Raw genomic sequence first — 13093 nt, 5'->3', positions numbered from 1 at the left:
GACCTGGATTAGTCTCTTAACTCTGTTTGCCTCATCTGTAAAATGGGCTGAAGAAGGAATGTGGCCAAGTTCTCTAGTATCTTTGCCAAGAGAACCCCAAATGGGGTCATAAAGAATTGGAAATGTCTATAGCATAACTGAATTATAACCACAACAAATGCAAATATGCCTTGCCAAATACAATGAAGGTCTAAAGATACAGGGAAATATAGGAAAATACTGATTAGAAAAGGGCCAAACAACTTTTTCCATTTTTGACTGTTTTTGTGACTGCTGAGAGGAAAGGGGGAAGGGAAGAAGAATGCTTTCAAAATTCTGCTATCTTGATTTTCCAGTTTCTTATTTATGGTGAATGGGATCTCTAACCTAAGAAGGCAACAGATTTGAAAAACAGGTATGGGTATAAATGTTCTTGATTCATGCTAATCAGACCTATTATGCAAAGTTTAATCATTTCCCAGGGCTATTTACTTCCAGCAGAAATGGAATTCACCTCCAGTTATACAGGTACATGACAAGGTGGTATATTGATGGACCTAACTGCATTGCCCAGAAGTGAAAGTTCGTGTTTGTGCAATGAGCTGTCAGAAAAGTGATCCTTGTAGTCTAATGAATCCTAATGAGTCTGGATCCTACATGCCATGCCTGAGGAGGGCTGGGATTCCTTTAAAGAGACCTGAAATCATTTCCACTCTAATTCCTAAGGAAAAAATTAAATGGGAATACAGAAGCTTTATCTAACAAGCTAACTGTGTTTAACTCCTGGATCAGAGAAGCACACATAAAAATCTAGGAGTATAATAGGGGGAAAGTCAAAATTTAAGGAATAAAAAAGGGTCAATATGATCTTTTAGGTTTTTTCTTTCCAAGTCTGTTTTCTCTATATATTTTCCTTCTCTCTCATCTCCCCCCCCCAAAAAAAAAAATGGAAACAGTACAACAGGTGCTGCTATGAATTTGTTTTTTTGACTCCAGCTCCTCCTGCTGTTATTATTTACAACATAAGTTTAATTAAAGTCACTGAGAAGAAAAATGAATTTGTTTAGAGGAGTATAAAATCAGGTCTTTTCAATGACAACTTCTGTACCACTGGTCTTACCAGAAAACAAACATGAGATTCAAAATTTTTTTTTCCAATTAAAAAGTTTGTGTGCTTCATGCATTTTTTATTCCCCATGCTCTGCTTCAACAAGGGAAGCAAGCATACAAGGAAAGAGACATCATATATTTCAAACAGGGCTCTGTCATTTGTGTTGGGCTGGTTCAAGTCTGTTTTCTCTCATAATTTTCCTTTTAAAAAATAATAACCATGTAGATCCATCAAACCTACAGCATGAAGTTTAAACCATAGAACAGACAGACCTAGATTTCTTTCCAACAAGAAACCATTCATTTTATTGCATTTTTCCCCTTTTCATTCATCCCAAAGAGTGACATCAGTGAGACAGACAAAGAAAACTCAAACTCAAATATATACAGAACCACATAGAAAAAATCAAAATGAACCAGCAACTCAGTGTTCCCCTTTTTTTCCTCCCATATGTTATATATGTGGCCCTGGGCTAAATAAATTGCTTTCTTACTAATTTTCTGCTGATTTCAAGGAGCAAAAATGAAAAAAAATCCAGAAAAGAGGAACACTTTATTTCAATTTCTATGTATGCTTTCTGATTTATGCCCTTTACTTTAAAAGGCACAAAGTGCAAATAGGTAGGAGAAGTTAACAGACCAATTTATTATTCCCAACTTCTGTTAATCCTTTCACCTTCTATCTCTTTTCAGGGAGAGAAGGAGGGAGAGAAGGGAGGGAGGGAAAACAAGGAAGGGAGGAAAGCAGGGAGGGAAGGAAGGGAGGGAAAGAAGAGAGGAAAGAAAGGGAGAGAAGGAAGGAGGTAGGGAGGGGGGAATTAGAAATGGGTATTCTCTTGATTGCATTAAGAAGCAGGACAAAGAGAAACTTGGACTCTAACGAATCTGATAGACACCAGCTACAGGGTACACAGCACTGATGGAAGAGAAAGTGAAATCAATGAGAATGACAGATTCAACACTCTAAAGCTGTCTCAGAATTAAATAAATACACTTTATTATGCCAAAGAGTTTGAGATATTTTGTAATGACAAAGATTTTTGGATTCATTCCCTTCTCTAATTATTTTTTTAATTGTGGTTGTATCAAAAAAAAAATTCCATATACATGGGATCTGGCACATTTTCCAAGAGTATAGCTATCAATCATCTGTTTCCTATGGTACAGTGTTCAATGTGGTAAATCATTAAGCCTCAGTCAACTGACCCTATAGCTAAAGGCTACTTCTATCCCATCAGTAGCCCAATCCTAGATGCCTATTATAGATCAAGGACTTGGGGTTTAAATAAAAAGTTACAGGATGCAGAAAATAAGATGCCATCATCTATCATCTATCAATATGAAGCAAAGAAGAATTAAGTAAAAAAGAGACCACAGAAAATAAGCCACAAGTTTTATTCACCAAGAAAGTAATAGACTGTCAATACCAAATCAATGCTTGTTCTATACAATTGGTCCAAGGAAATAGCATCTAGACAATTGCTTTCCAAGGTGCTGGATACTGAAAGCTGTAGCACTGAAGTAGGGATGTTGTCTTAGAACCATAATAAATTAGAACTTGAAAGAGCTTTTGACATCATCTTGTCCAAACAATTCACTTTGACTTCTTGGCAAAGTAACTCAATTCTACACTCCTTTCTTCAATCCCTATCCCCATTATGATAGAGTTGAACTACTCTCAGTCAAGTCTCAGCCTTGGATCACTCCCATCATTCTTAACTTTTATTCCTGCTGAAGAAAGGTAGGCAAAACCATACATCCATTCTGACTGGCTCTACAACAAATTTATGCTATATATCCTCAAAGCTATGATTTTCCAGTAGCAAGAGAATCAAAGGAAAAGGAAAGCTGAGCACTACAGAGTCACTACTTTCAAAATATGATACTAGAGAAGACTTAAGAGTCCCTTGAACATTAAAGAGATCAAATTAGTCAATACTTAAATTAATTATGACTATTAATTAGAAGGTCACATACTAAAGTTGAAGGTTAAATAATACTTTGGCCACATAAGGAAAAAGCAGGACTCACTGGAAAAGACACTGATATTGAGAAAGACTGAAGGCAAAAGAAGAAGGGAATGGCAGAGGATGAGATAGACAGTGTTATGGAAGCAATGAACATGAACTAGGACACATTTTAAAAGTCAGTGGAAGATATAAGGACCTTTGTGGTCCTTGGGATCACAAAGAGTTGGGTATGACTCAACAACCACCATCTCAATTAGGCCCTCAAAGATGCTAGTAAATCCTTAAACTCACTACACTACTCTCTGGACTTCTACTTCACATCTCTAATAGTCTTTCAGTCATCTCGAACTGTCCAATAAGCATCTTAAACTCAACATGTCCAAATCAGAATTCATTATCTTTCTGACAGAAAAGTGACTGACAGAAAAGGTCAGTCCTCCCAGATCCTCAGATTCATGATGAGCCCTCTTGTATTCATCACTATTTCCAACTCTTTCTACTCCCCATATTCAAGATGCTGCCTAGGTTTATTAATTTCAACTATGGGAACATCTCTCAAATATTCTTCCTTCTCCCCTCTGACACTGTCACCACTCCTGTGCATGATCTTACACCTTGATTACTGCAAAATCCTGTTGGTAGATCTTCCTATCTCAAGTGTCTTCCTATTCCAAATCACCCTCCATTCAGCCATTAAAATGATTTTCATAAAGCACAAATCCAATCATGATATACCCCTACTCATTAAATTTCATGGTCATCCTATTCCCTCAGAGAGTAAAAACAAATGTTCTCTTTGGCACTCACAGCCCTTTATAACCTAGTTCCCTCCAACTTTCCAGACTTCTTACACTTGCAGATGCATATCCCTGATCCAGTGACACTGTGTCCTTCTGACTAATTCCATCAACAAGAAACACTCTATCTTATAATCTAGGCATTCTTTTCGGCTATCTCATTATATCTGAAATACTTTCCTTCCTCTCCTCTGACTACTGGCTTCCTTTAAGTACTAGCTAAAATTTCATATCCTACAGGAAGCTTTCTCCAACTACTATTAATTCCAGTGCCTTCTCTCTATTATTTTCCTTTTATCCTATACATAGTATGTTTTATTCACAGGTTTGCACATTGTCTCTCCCATTAGATTGTAAATTCATTGAGAGTAGGAACTGCCTTTTTTGCCTCTTTTTATATATCCAGGGCTTATCATAATGCCCTGCATAGTCACTGATTAATGAATGTTCATTCATTAATAATTAATAATTGTGTCATCAATGACAGCTAAACCCAGATATTCTTCAGAGCCAGATGCTGCTTCTACTATATTAGAAACTTTTGATATTATCTTATTCAAACTATTTGCTTTTTAGATAAATAAAGTGAGAAATCTCAAAGAGACTAAAAGACTTATCAAAAGTCATTTACTAGTCAGGGGGAGAACCAAAGAGAGGAGCCAATTCTTCTCAGTCCAACTCAGCTCAGGACTCTCTCTACTAACAGATTTCCAAAGAAATAGTTTGTGATTTATCCCAAAGGGATTTTCCCAAATATTATTCAGTACCATTCAGTCACTAACATCACTGACTCATTCAAAAAGACATTATTAAATTCCCACTCAATCTTGTGACATTGTTTTATGTATGCAGGGCAATACATAATCTTTAAGCCTCAAAGAGACAGGAGGAAGATTGTATATTCACATTGTCCTACATTTATTGATAGAATATCCTTCATAATTGAAAGCAAACTTTCTGCCCCTTCTGATCACTCTCAGTTCCAACAGCTATGTCTGAATAGTTAAAAGTGAATCTGCTAGGATGCCAGTTATCATCCATCCATTTCCCCAATACTATGAACACTGTTGCTACATTTTATGGCAAAGAGAATTCATATAGAAGATTTGGGAGAACTTTAAGGCTTGGGAATCAACTTCAGGTAAAAAATATCTTTCATTACACTGAATTTATGGGTCTGTTTGCCTGATAAATGCTATGGGAAAAAAATAAACAATGTCACATACCAAAACATGGGTGTATGTCATCTCTCATACTACATTGTAAGTTCCTTAAGTGCATATGTCATTTAGAATACTTTTCTGTAACTCCCCCTACACAATATCTTGCAAGTGCTTAATACTCAACAAGTATCCAATGATGGGTTCATTGCTTAGGTAAAAATAGACTCACTATATTTATGAGTTTAAAAGATCAGGACCCTTATTCAATATTCAGGAATCTGAAAAAAATTCGAATTTATTCTGGAGACTGAGTAGATATAGAAGGAAATTAAAACTGGGCATTATTTATCATCTTATCCTAATGTAAAGCAAACTCACAAAATAAATATTTTAACATAATGAATGAGTTAAATTAATCACAAAATCGTATATTCCCCTAGGCTTCTAGATAGAGATAGTTTTACTACCTACATATCTCTAGCATTTACTTACGCAGAAATGAACAATGAAGCCTTGAAAATAGCACAGGTCTCTGTGGAACGCAGAAAACTGTTGACTAAAATAGCATTCACTTTTCCTGTGACAATTTGTACAGATTAAGTCTACGGAAGTTCTATCTCATTATATCTAAAAAAAAATAATAAAACCTGGCTGAAATCCTATGTAATCAAAGTTCCTTAAAACATGTGCTCACTGTTAAGATGTTGTTCATGGTCCTGCTACTATCCCGAGCATCTTTCTTCTGGTAAAAATAATGATGGTTCTATTCTTAGTGAGCTCACAGCAGCACTTTTCTTAGATGAGTTCTTTGTAAAGAACTTTTGAGCTCTACTCAGACTGACCTGTGATCCTGTCAGTGTGGATATCCTTTTCAAGGATGAAGATCACAACCTGTCCAGGTCTGCCAGTCCTGGGCTACTACTACATGTCGTTCTGTAAGTCTGCTATACAAGTGGTCTACCAGATGTGATAGGGGTTAGCTTAATGTTGAGACTATGAGCATATTTCATTGCATTTCAATCTTTAGAAAGCACCCATCACTTTATATCTTTTAAACTATATATATATATACATACATACATATTTATGTATAAATATATATGTTATATGTATATATGTGTACATATGTGTGTCTGCATTTATATATTTGTATGAGTATATTATTTTCTATGTGTAGATATATATATGCATATGTACACATATATGCATAAGTCTGTATAGATATAAATGTATTCAACTATATATTTGTATATTGATCACATCGAGAAACATATATACTTCTTAATATACATGTAAGTTTATCTATCTAAAATGACTTGATTTATATTTTTCTGATACTATTAGCTTCTCTGTCTTTTTGCTCTTCATCACATATGATGGTATGATCTCCTGCCTGCCTTTGTGTGGAGATGTCTCCATGTTTGCAATTTATCTCTTTACCTCTACCTCTTATAATTCCTAGCTCCTGGGAGAAATCAATATTTCTCTCTTGTATTTGATAACTAATTACTGTATAACGACCAGATTTTTCCCCTTTTCTATTTCCTTATCTAAAAAGCAACCCAAGAAATCTCATGTAAAGATTTAAACAATACAAGATCTTAACAGACAGTCCAAGAAAAGTTTGGGGTAATAGATGTATTCCCGTTCATTGTGTTTGCTCAGTTGGAAAAGTGTAGAATCTCTTTTGTGTTAACAAATGCTATGGTAATTTATGTCTCTATTAACCAAGATTTCGGCAATATCTGTCACTATGTTAAGACCCGCATTTTAATATAGTTATACCCACTATTCTAATATAGCCACACCTCCTCTTTGATGGCCATAAAATTTATAACTGTACCACCATTAGGGCTCTTTGATCTAAGCCAGTTGGCCAAATGATCATCTTTTTATTAATAACATGTGGGCCTTATTAATAAAATGATTAAATTACCTAGAAAGTATGTCTCTCAAATTTTTTAATCATCACTTTACAAGAAGAATCAAAAAAGAAAAGTATCAATGAAACATTTTAAAGTAGTAGGGAATTCAACTGTGGATACATCTAAGCAGAAAAATATTGTTAATATTGACTCTTCCCTTATCAACGATCTTGTTTTTCTTCCCACCCCTCCAATTTTTAGTTCTGGAATCATAAATAAAAACAACTTCTATTATTAGAAATATACCTCTTGGAAGATTTCATACATTAACTCTTGAACTTTCCAAGTTAAAATAGCTATCCCTCATCACTACTGCTCTTAATTTGCTATCTCTCCCACTGCTATTATATTGTAATCTCCTTGAAAGAAAAGAACTTTCTTCACTTCTGTATTTGCATCCCAATCACTTAGCAGTGTCAGAGCAGAGGAAATGCTTAAACTCTCCCTTTTCTTTTAATCACACTTTAAAAAACAAACTATATAGTAGAGATTCATGGTGTCACATGAAGTTCCCTTGTCATGCTTTTTTTTGTATATGAAAATACATGTTGCTGATGTTTTTCAAATTTATAATAAAAGACAGAACATCATGTAAGCTGGACCATTCCCTCGTTGCACTCATTAATAGCTGATTGGATAAATTAATTCAGGTCACCTTTACATAAATTCAGTGATGTCACTCTCTTGTTTTCCCCTCCCTTGAACTCTGTTTGCATTTTAACAAGGGCATTCAATGTCTTTAGGGAGTGACTAATGAGTTCAATTTCAGGAACTTAGAGCAATCTGGTGAAAAAAAAATAGAGGGACCCTATAGATTGAAATCTATGGGAAGAGTCTTCTGTAGCTATAAGTCAAGATGTGCCCGAGGGTCAATCTTTCACCAATTGCACTAAATGTGAATGAGGACTTCAAGCTAACCAGTTTTCAGCCAAGATGGTAGGAACTGTTTCCTATTGTTTACTCAAGAAAACCAGCTGATCTTAAGTGTCAAATGCATTAAAATTTTGCATTATAGTTATTTGTATAGTCATAATTACTGCCTAAAATTGTAAACTACATTAAACTAAGACCTTTAATATCACTATTAGTTTATCCCACCATGAGGGAGGAAAAGTGTCATACCCAAACTTGTCTGTCCCTCTCAAGACATAGGATGGGTGCGCAGTACATCACATACACATAATAAATGTTGAATTTCAGTTGAATTTATATGAATTTGAAATACAGCACTTGCTGATCTGAAATGCAGTTTGAAGTCAAAATGTCCTTGAAATTAGTCTTATCGTATCACTGCATGACAGGTTCTGGAAGGAGGACTCTTCATAACATCCCACTGATTGAGGGCATGTCTGGTGGAATAATAGCTCTTCTGACAGTATGGTCAGCTTGTGTGTTATTATAACAACAGTACATGGACCCATCTAAAGAGATAGTCCATTCTTTGTAATTGAACTCAGATCAAAATGTGTAAGATGCTCTAGTGGGTTCTGAGAGATCAAAAAACCACCCCTGGGCACTATTACCAAGCTGTCCAGAATGCAACAAGCATAATGGGACCAATGGATTTCAAATTCCTTTAGATGATATAAAAGCCTCCTCTACTGAAACATACTGTGTATGACATCTGTCTTCCCTGTCCCAAACCAAACCCTCCTTTTGAAACTTTCCCATCCTAGCAAATTGTAATGCCCAGCTTTTAAAAGGAAACTGGTGAAAAAAACCAATAAGCTCAATACCCCATAAAAAATGAATGGCATCAATTCCAAAAATTCAAAGAATAGTCTCTTTTAGAGGTTTCCATTTAGGGAAAGTAAATGGCATTTGATTAAATGAAATAAAATTAGTGCCTTTAGGATGACATAGGTCATCTAACCTAAAGGTAGGTGTATCAAGACTGCTTCTTGGATAACACAGACCACAAAACAATCTGTCACTGTGAAATGTAATTACAGCAAAATATAACATCAGCCAGTGCCCAGAGTATACGAAGATATATTTAATATTCCCCAATCAGCAATCAACCACTGGTGCATTCATTCATAACCGGAAGACATGGTTTCATTTGAGCAGCCTGTTTTTCTCAACATATTGGTGACTTTAGGATACATAACAATTCATCCTAAAAGCTAAGTGGAAGGCAAGTTGCTTCAATTTTTGTTTCCCAATTGGTCTTTATATAATTGTGTAATTTCAAGGGCAAGAGCTCCATCAATCAAATTCAAACCCTTACCTGTTGCAGTCCACATGGAGCAGAAGATGGGAAGCACTAACCGACAGAGCAATCTTGTGCCACTGGCCATCAGCCATCCGGTAGGGAAAAGCTTCCGTCCTTGATTTCCCATTAAATCTATAGTGATATCTTATCTCATCCCTCAAGCCACTGGTCTCCAGTTCGAAATAGCTGTATAGAGAGCAAAAAGAGTCAGTTTCATCAGGCAACAGCACATCATCCCCATTATTTCCCCGGGGCAATGGCTGGTTTCAATATCTTCTCGAAGTTTACAATTAACTTAGCTTCAAACAAAGGACCACAACCTGAAATCAATGGGGCAGCCTGGAAGGTAGCTCAGCTATTATATCAGAACCCACATCGAGAATGCATTCAGAGAAGAAATGAAGATCAATTGATCTCCTGTAAGGTAACAGGGCACAAGCTAATTAGTGGAGCTTCGTGCATTGTCTTTTAAACACTTGAAAGTGCAGTTCAAATCCCTTCTTCCATTGTATTCCAAGTGGAATAGATTGACTGATGTTTATTTTTAGACCTGCCATATTTTTAAACATTATAGGGAAAGAAAAGTGGCCTTAGACATCAGAGACTGGAAGAAATTGGTGGGTGAAGACCAGTGATTTTTCAAAAAAATTTCTTCTTCCTTGAACATGATAACGGGATAGCAATTCTTCAATAATTAAGAGAGGAAAATTAGAATTTGTTCACACTTAAATCAGTTGTTAAGTATACAAGGCCATGAAACCTATGCCTGAGTTTCATTCCCTACCCCCTTAAGGCAGCTAGGTGACATAGATGATATAGTGATGGGTCTGGAGTGAAGAAAACCTCATTTCAAATCTACTAGCTGCACGACTAGGCAAGCTGTTTAACCTACATCTGCTTCAATTTTCTCAACTCTACATGGGGTTAATAATTGCACCTACCTCCTTGTGTTATTGTGAGGATCAAATGAGATAATATTTCTATAGTACCTAGAAAAAAGTGGCCAATAAATGTCTGTACTCTGGTTCCAGATTTTTATGGAGAATTTTCCAAACTCCTAGAAAGTATTAGCTTAACTGCTAAGGTTAAAAAAAATGTGGCCAATGACTATCTTTTCTCCCCACCTCTTACTCCACCCCCATACACATCCCAGGAGTTAATATCTCTTTACCCCTATTCTTACATAAGAGATATTCATAAGTATCTTCCATAGATGAGCCTCTCTCATGGGGCAAGCTCAGGTTCTAGCCAAACTGGCCAACTACCTTTCTCCACCCAAGACATTTCACCCCTCTCATCTCCAGGCTGTTGTGCAAATGCTTCTCCCATACATGGAATGCCCTCCTTCCCCATCAACTACACTTCAAAGAAAACCAAGTTTCCTTCAAAACCCAGCTCAGATACTTTCACTTGCACAAACACTTTCCTGATTTCCCCATTTAATTCATTTTTTCTCCTTCCTTTCTTTCATCTATTTCTCCCCCTTCCCTCTCTCTTAACCCCCCTCCTTTTTCTTTTCTCCCCTTTTCTCTCCTTCCCTCCCATGATATCCTTTTTCTTTTCCCCCTTTGCTGTCTCTCTCTGTATCTCTGTGTGTGTCTCTGTCCCTCTGTTCCTTTCTATTCCTCTGTCTCCCTCTCTATAACTCTCCTTGACTTTCTCCCTGTCCTCTGTCTCCCTCTCCTCCTCTCCCTCTCCCTTCTTCCTTATCCCCTCCTCCTTTTCCCTCTCCTTGTTCCTCTCCCTCTCTCTTTTTTCCTCCCTCCTTCTTTCCTTTTCCCTCTTCCCCAGCCTTCTACCTCTCCTATTTCCCTTCCCATCTGCCTCTATCAAACTCAATTACCTTATCACCTCATATTTAGTTATCTCTATAAATATTGCAGTAGAATATGAGTTCCCTGACAGCAAGGAAACTTTGATCACAAAACTCAACTTGGCTTTACCAAAAGTCAACAAGTATTTCTATGTGCCAAGCATTGTGCTAGATCCTGGAAATACAAAAACAACATTAAACAGTCCCTGCCATTCAGGAGATTAAAATACAGCATAATGGGATGAGAGGGTTACAAAATCTTCATAAATATGTAAATACAACTTTATAACCCTGGACAAATTAATTAACCTCTCAGTATAATAACAAACCTCCTAGACTATAAGTTGTGAAGGAGTTGCCAGCCTGCATTGACAGAGGAAGTTCCTCACAGGAATGCCCCAAATCAATAAAATCACAGGTTAGGTCCATGTCCCTGTCCCTATATGCAAAATAAAAGGATATTAATTTGGTGATGGCAATAGTTACTAGGGAATCAGAAAAGACATTTGAAAGGAGGTTTATTGAAGCTGAACCTTGAAGTGAGTTGAGATTCTAAGAAATAAAAGTGAAGACAGATTATTCTAGGTATGAAGAGCAGCTTGTACAAGGTCGTGGAAACGGAAAGAGAAGGTTGTATATGGGGAATCGCATATTGGCCTGTATGCTTGGAGTATTAACATATACAATGGGGAAGATTATTCATATTGGAAAGGTTTAGGGAAATATAATGGTAAATGCAAACAAATGAGTTCATATTTTATCCTAAAAGACCCAGGAACTTATTGATTAGGTAACCCGGCATAATGGCAGTTGGAAAATTGTGTGGACCAGAGAAAGGAAAGGCTCAGAGAGATCAATTAGGAGGCTATGGAAGTGACCAAGACAAATGATAAAGATCTGAACCAGGGTAGCTGTAACGTGAATAGTGAAAACTCACGAATGGAGAAGAAGTGATGGAGGATGCAGAACTGACAAGACATGAAAACATTTTGTATATGGTGTGTCAGAAAGTATAACATGAAGAATGACCCCTAAGTTACAAACTTGAGTTTTTGTCTTTGTATTTACTATCTGTAATTTATCTAGCACTTTCTTATTTATGACAGACACAATAAATTCTGGTTAAATTGAATTAAAAGTGTCCAGAAAGAGCCACTGTGGCAAATTAAAGTCTTACAAATGAGAATAACTCCTAACAACATGACCTACAGAGGTACATCACCCAGCTAGGGATGCTAACATTAAACTCTAGAAATAAAGAGATGGTTCTTTTCTCTAATCCACTTAGCCAGCCTGACCCTACTAACCAACATGTTTTTAATTTAATAGCAAAGTGCATCAGATACAAGGACTGAAATGAATATATCATGAAGCTAAGCTTCTATTATGCATGACTCCCCAATCTCATGTCAAAGAACAAATGCATATTTCACTCTTCTGTCCCAGATGATAATCCCAAGGAGGAATGCTTAAAATAAGAATAAAGAACCGTCCCTGACCCACTTCATGATGCCAATTCTAAGAAACAGATAGGAAAACACAGAATGAAGAAGTAAATATGATTTATCAAGCGACTCAATATAGGTATACCTATGTTGAGACAAATATTTAAAGGCCATAGGGAAAAAAACTTCCCTTAATGTACCCAGCTTTTCTTTTCTAGATTTTCCTGAATTATTGAAGCTCTAAAATAGTCACATATTTTTAATAAACAAATTAATTTATAAATATATGTTTTGCCTTTAAGCTTAACAGGCTATTATGTAACCTGGAAATAAAGAAATATTTGCTACAATAATTTCTGATTACTCTACCTATGGAACTTAGAAAGAAAAAAGCGATCATTTAATATTTGTGGAGTACTTGTGCTGGAATATCATAGAATCACAGTGTCAAATCCAGTAGATACCTCAGCAACCTATATTTAAAAGAAAATTCCCTTTTACAAAGTATCCTATTGGTCATCTTAGCTCTTAAATACAAAAATCCAATGTGGGGAAACATCAGCTATTAAGGAAACTCATTCCTCTTTGAAAAAAATTTCATTGATAAAAGTTTTTCTTTACATCAAGACTAAATGTGTTCTTTTGTAACTTTCACTCATTGGTCCTTGAGTCAAAT

At 36.1% G+C, this 13093-nt stretch overlaps 1 protein-coding gene across 1 annotated transcript in view; it reads right to left on the bottom strand.

Annotated features, from left to right (window-relative positions):
- NELL1 (neural EGFL like 1) overlaps positions 1-13093 on the bottom strand; it is an 870390-nt gene that overhangs the window by 741599 nt on the left and 115698 nt on the right. Inside the window, exon 4 of the mRNA XM_051966758.1 lies at positions 9175-9345. Coding sequence (XP_051822718.1) covers positions 9175-9345 — 171 coding nt within the window. The remainder of the gene's footprint in view (positions 1-9174; positions 9346-13093) is intronic.

The sequence above is a fragment of the Antechinus flavipes genome, chromosome 6 (genome assembly GCF_016432865.1).
Source record: "Antechinus flavipes isolate AdamAnt ecotype Samford, QLD, Australia chromosome 6, AdamAnt_v2, whole genome shotgun sequence".
NCBI classification, from domain to species: domain Eukaryota; kingdom Metazoa; phylum Chordata; class Mammalia; order Dasyuromorphia; family Dasyuridae; genus Antechinus; species Antechinus flavipes.
Note: the sequence above shows the minus strand (reverse complement) of the source record. Positions and strands in the feature narration are given on the sequence as shown.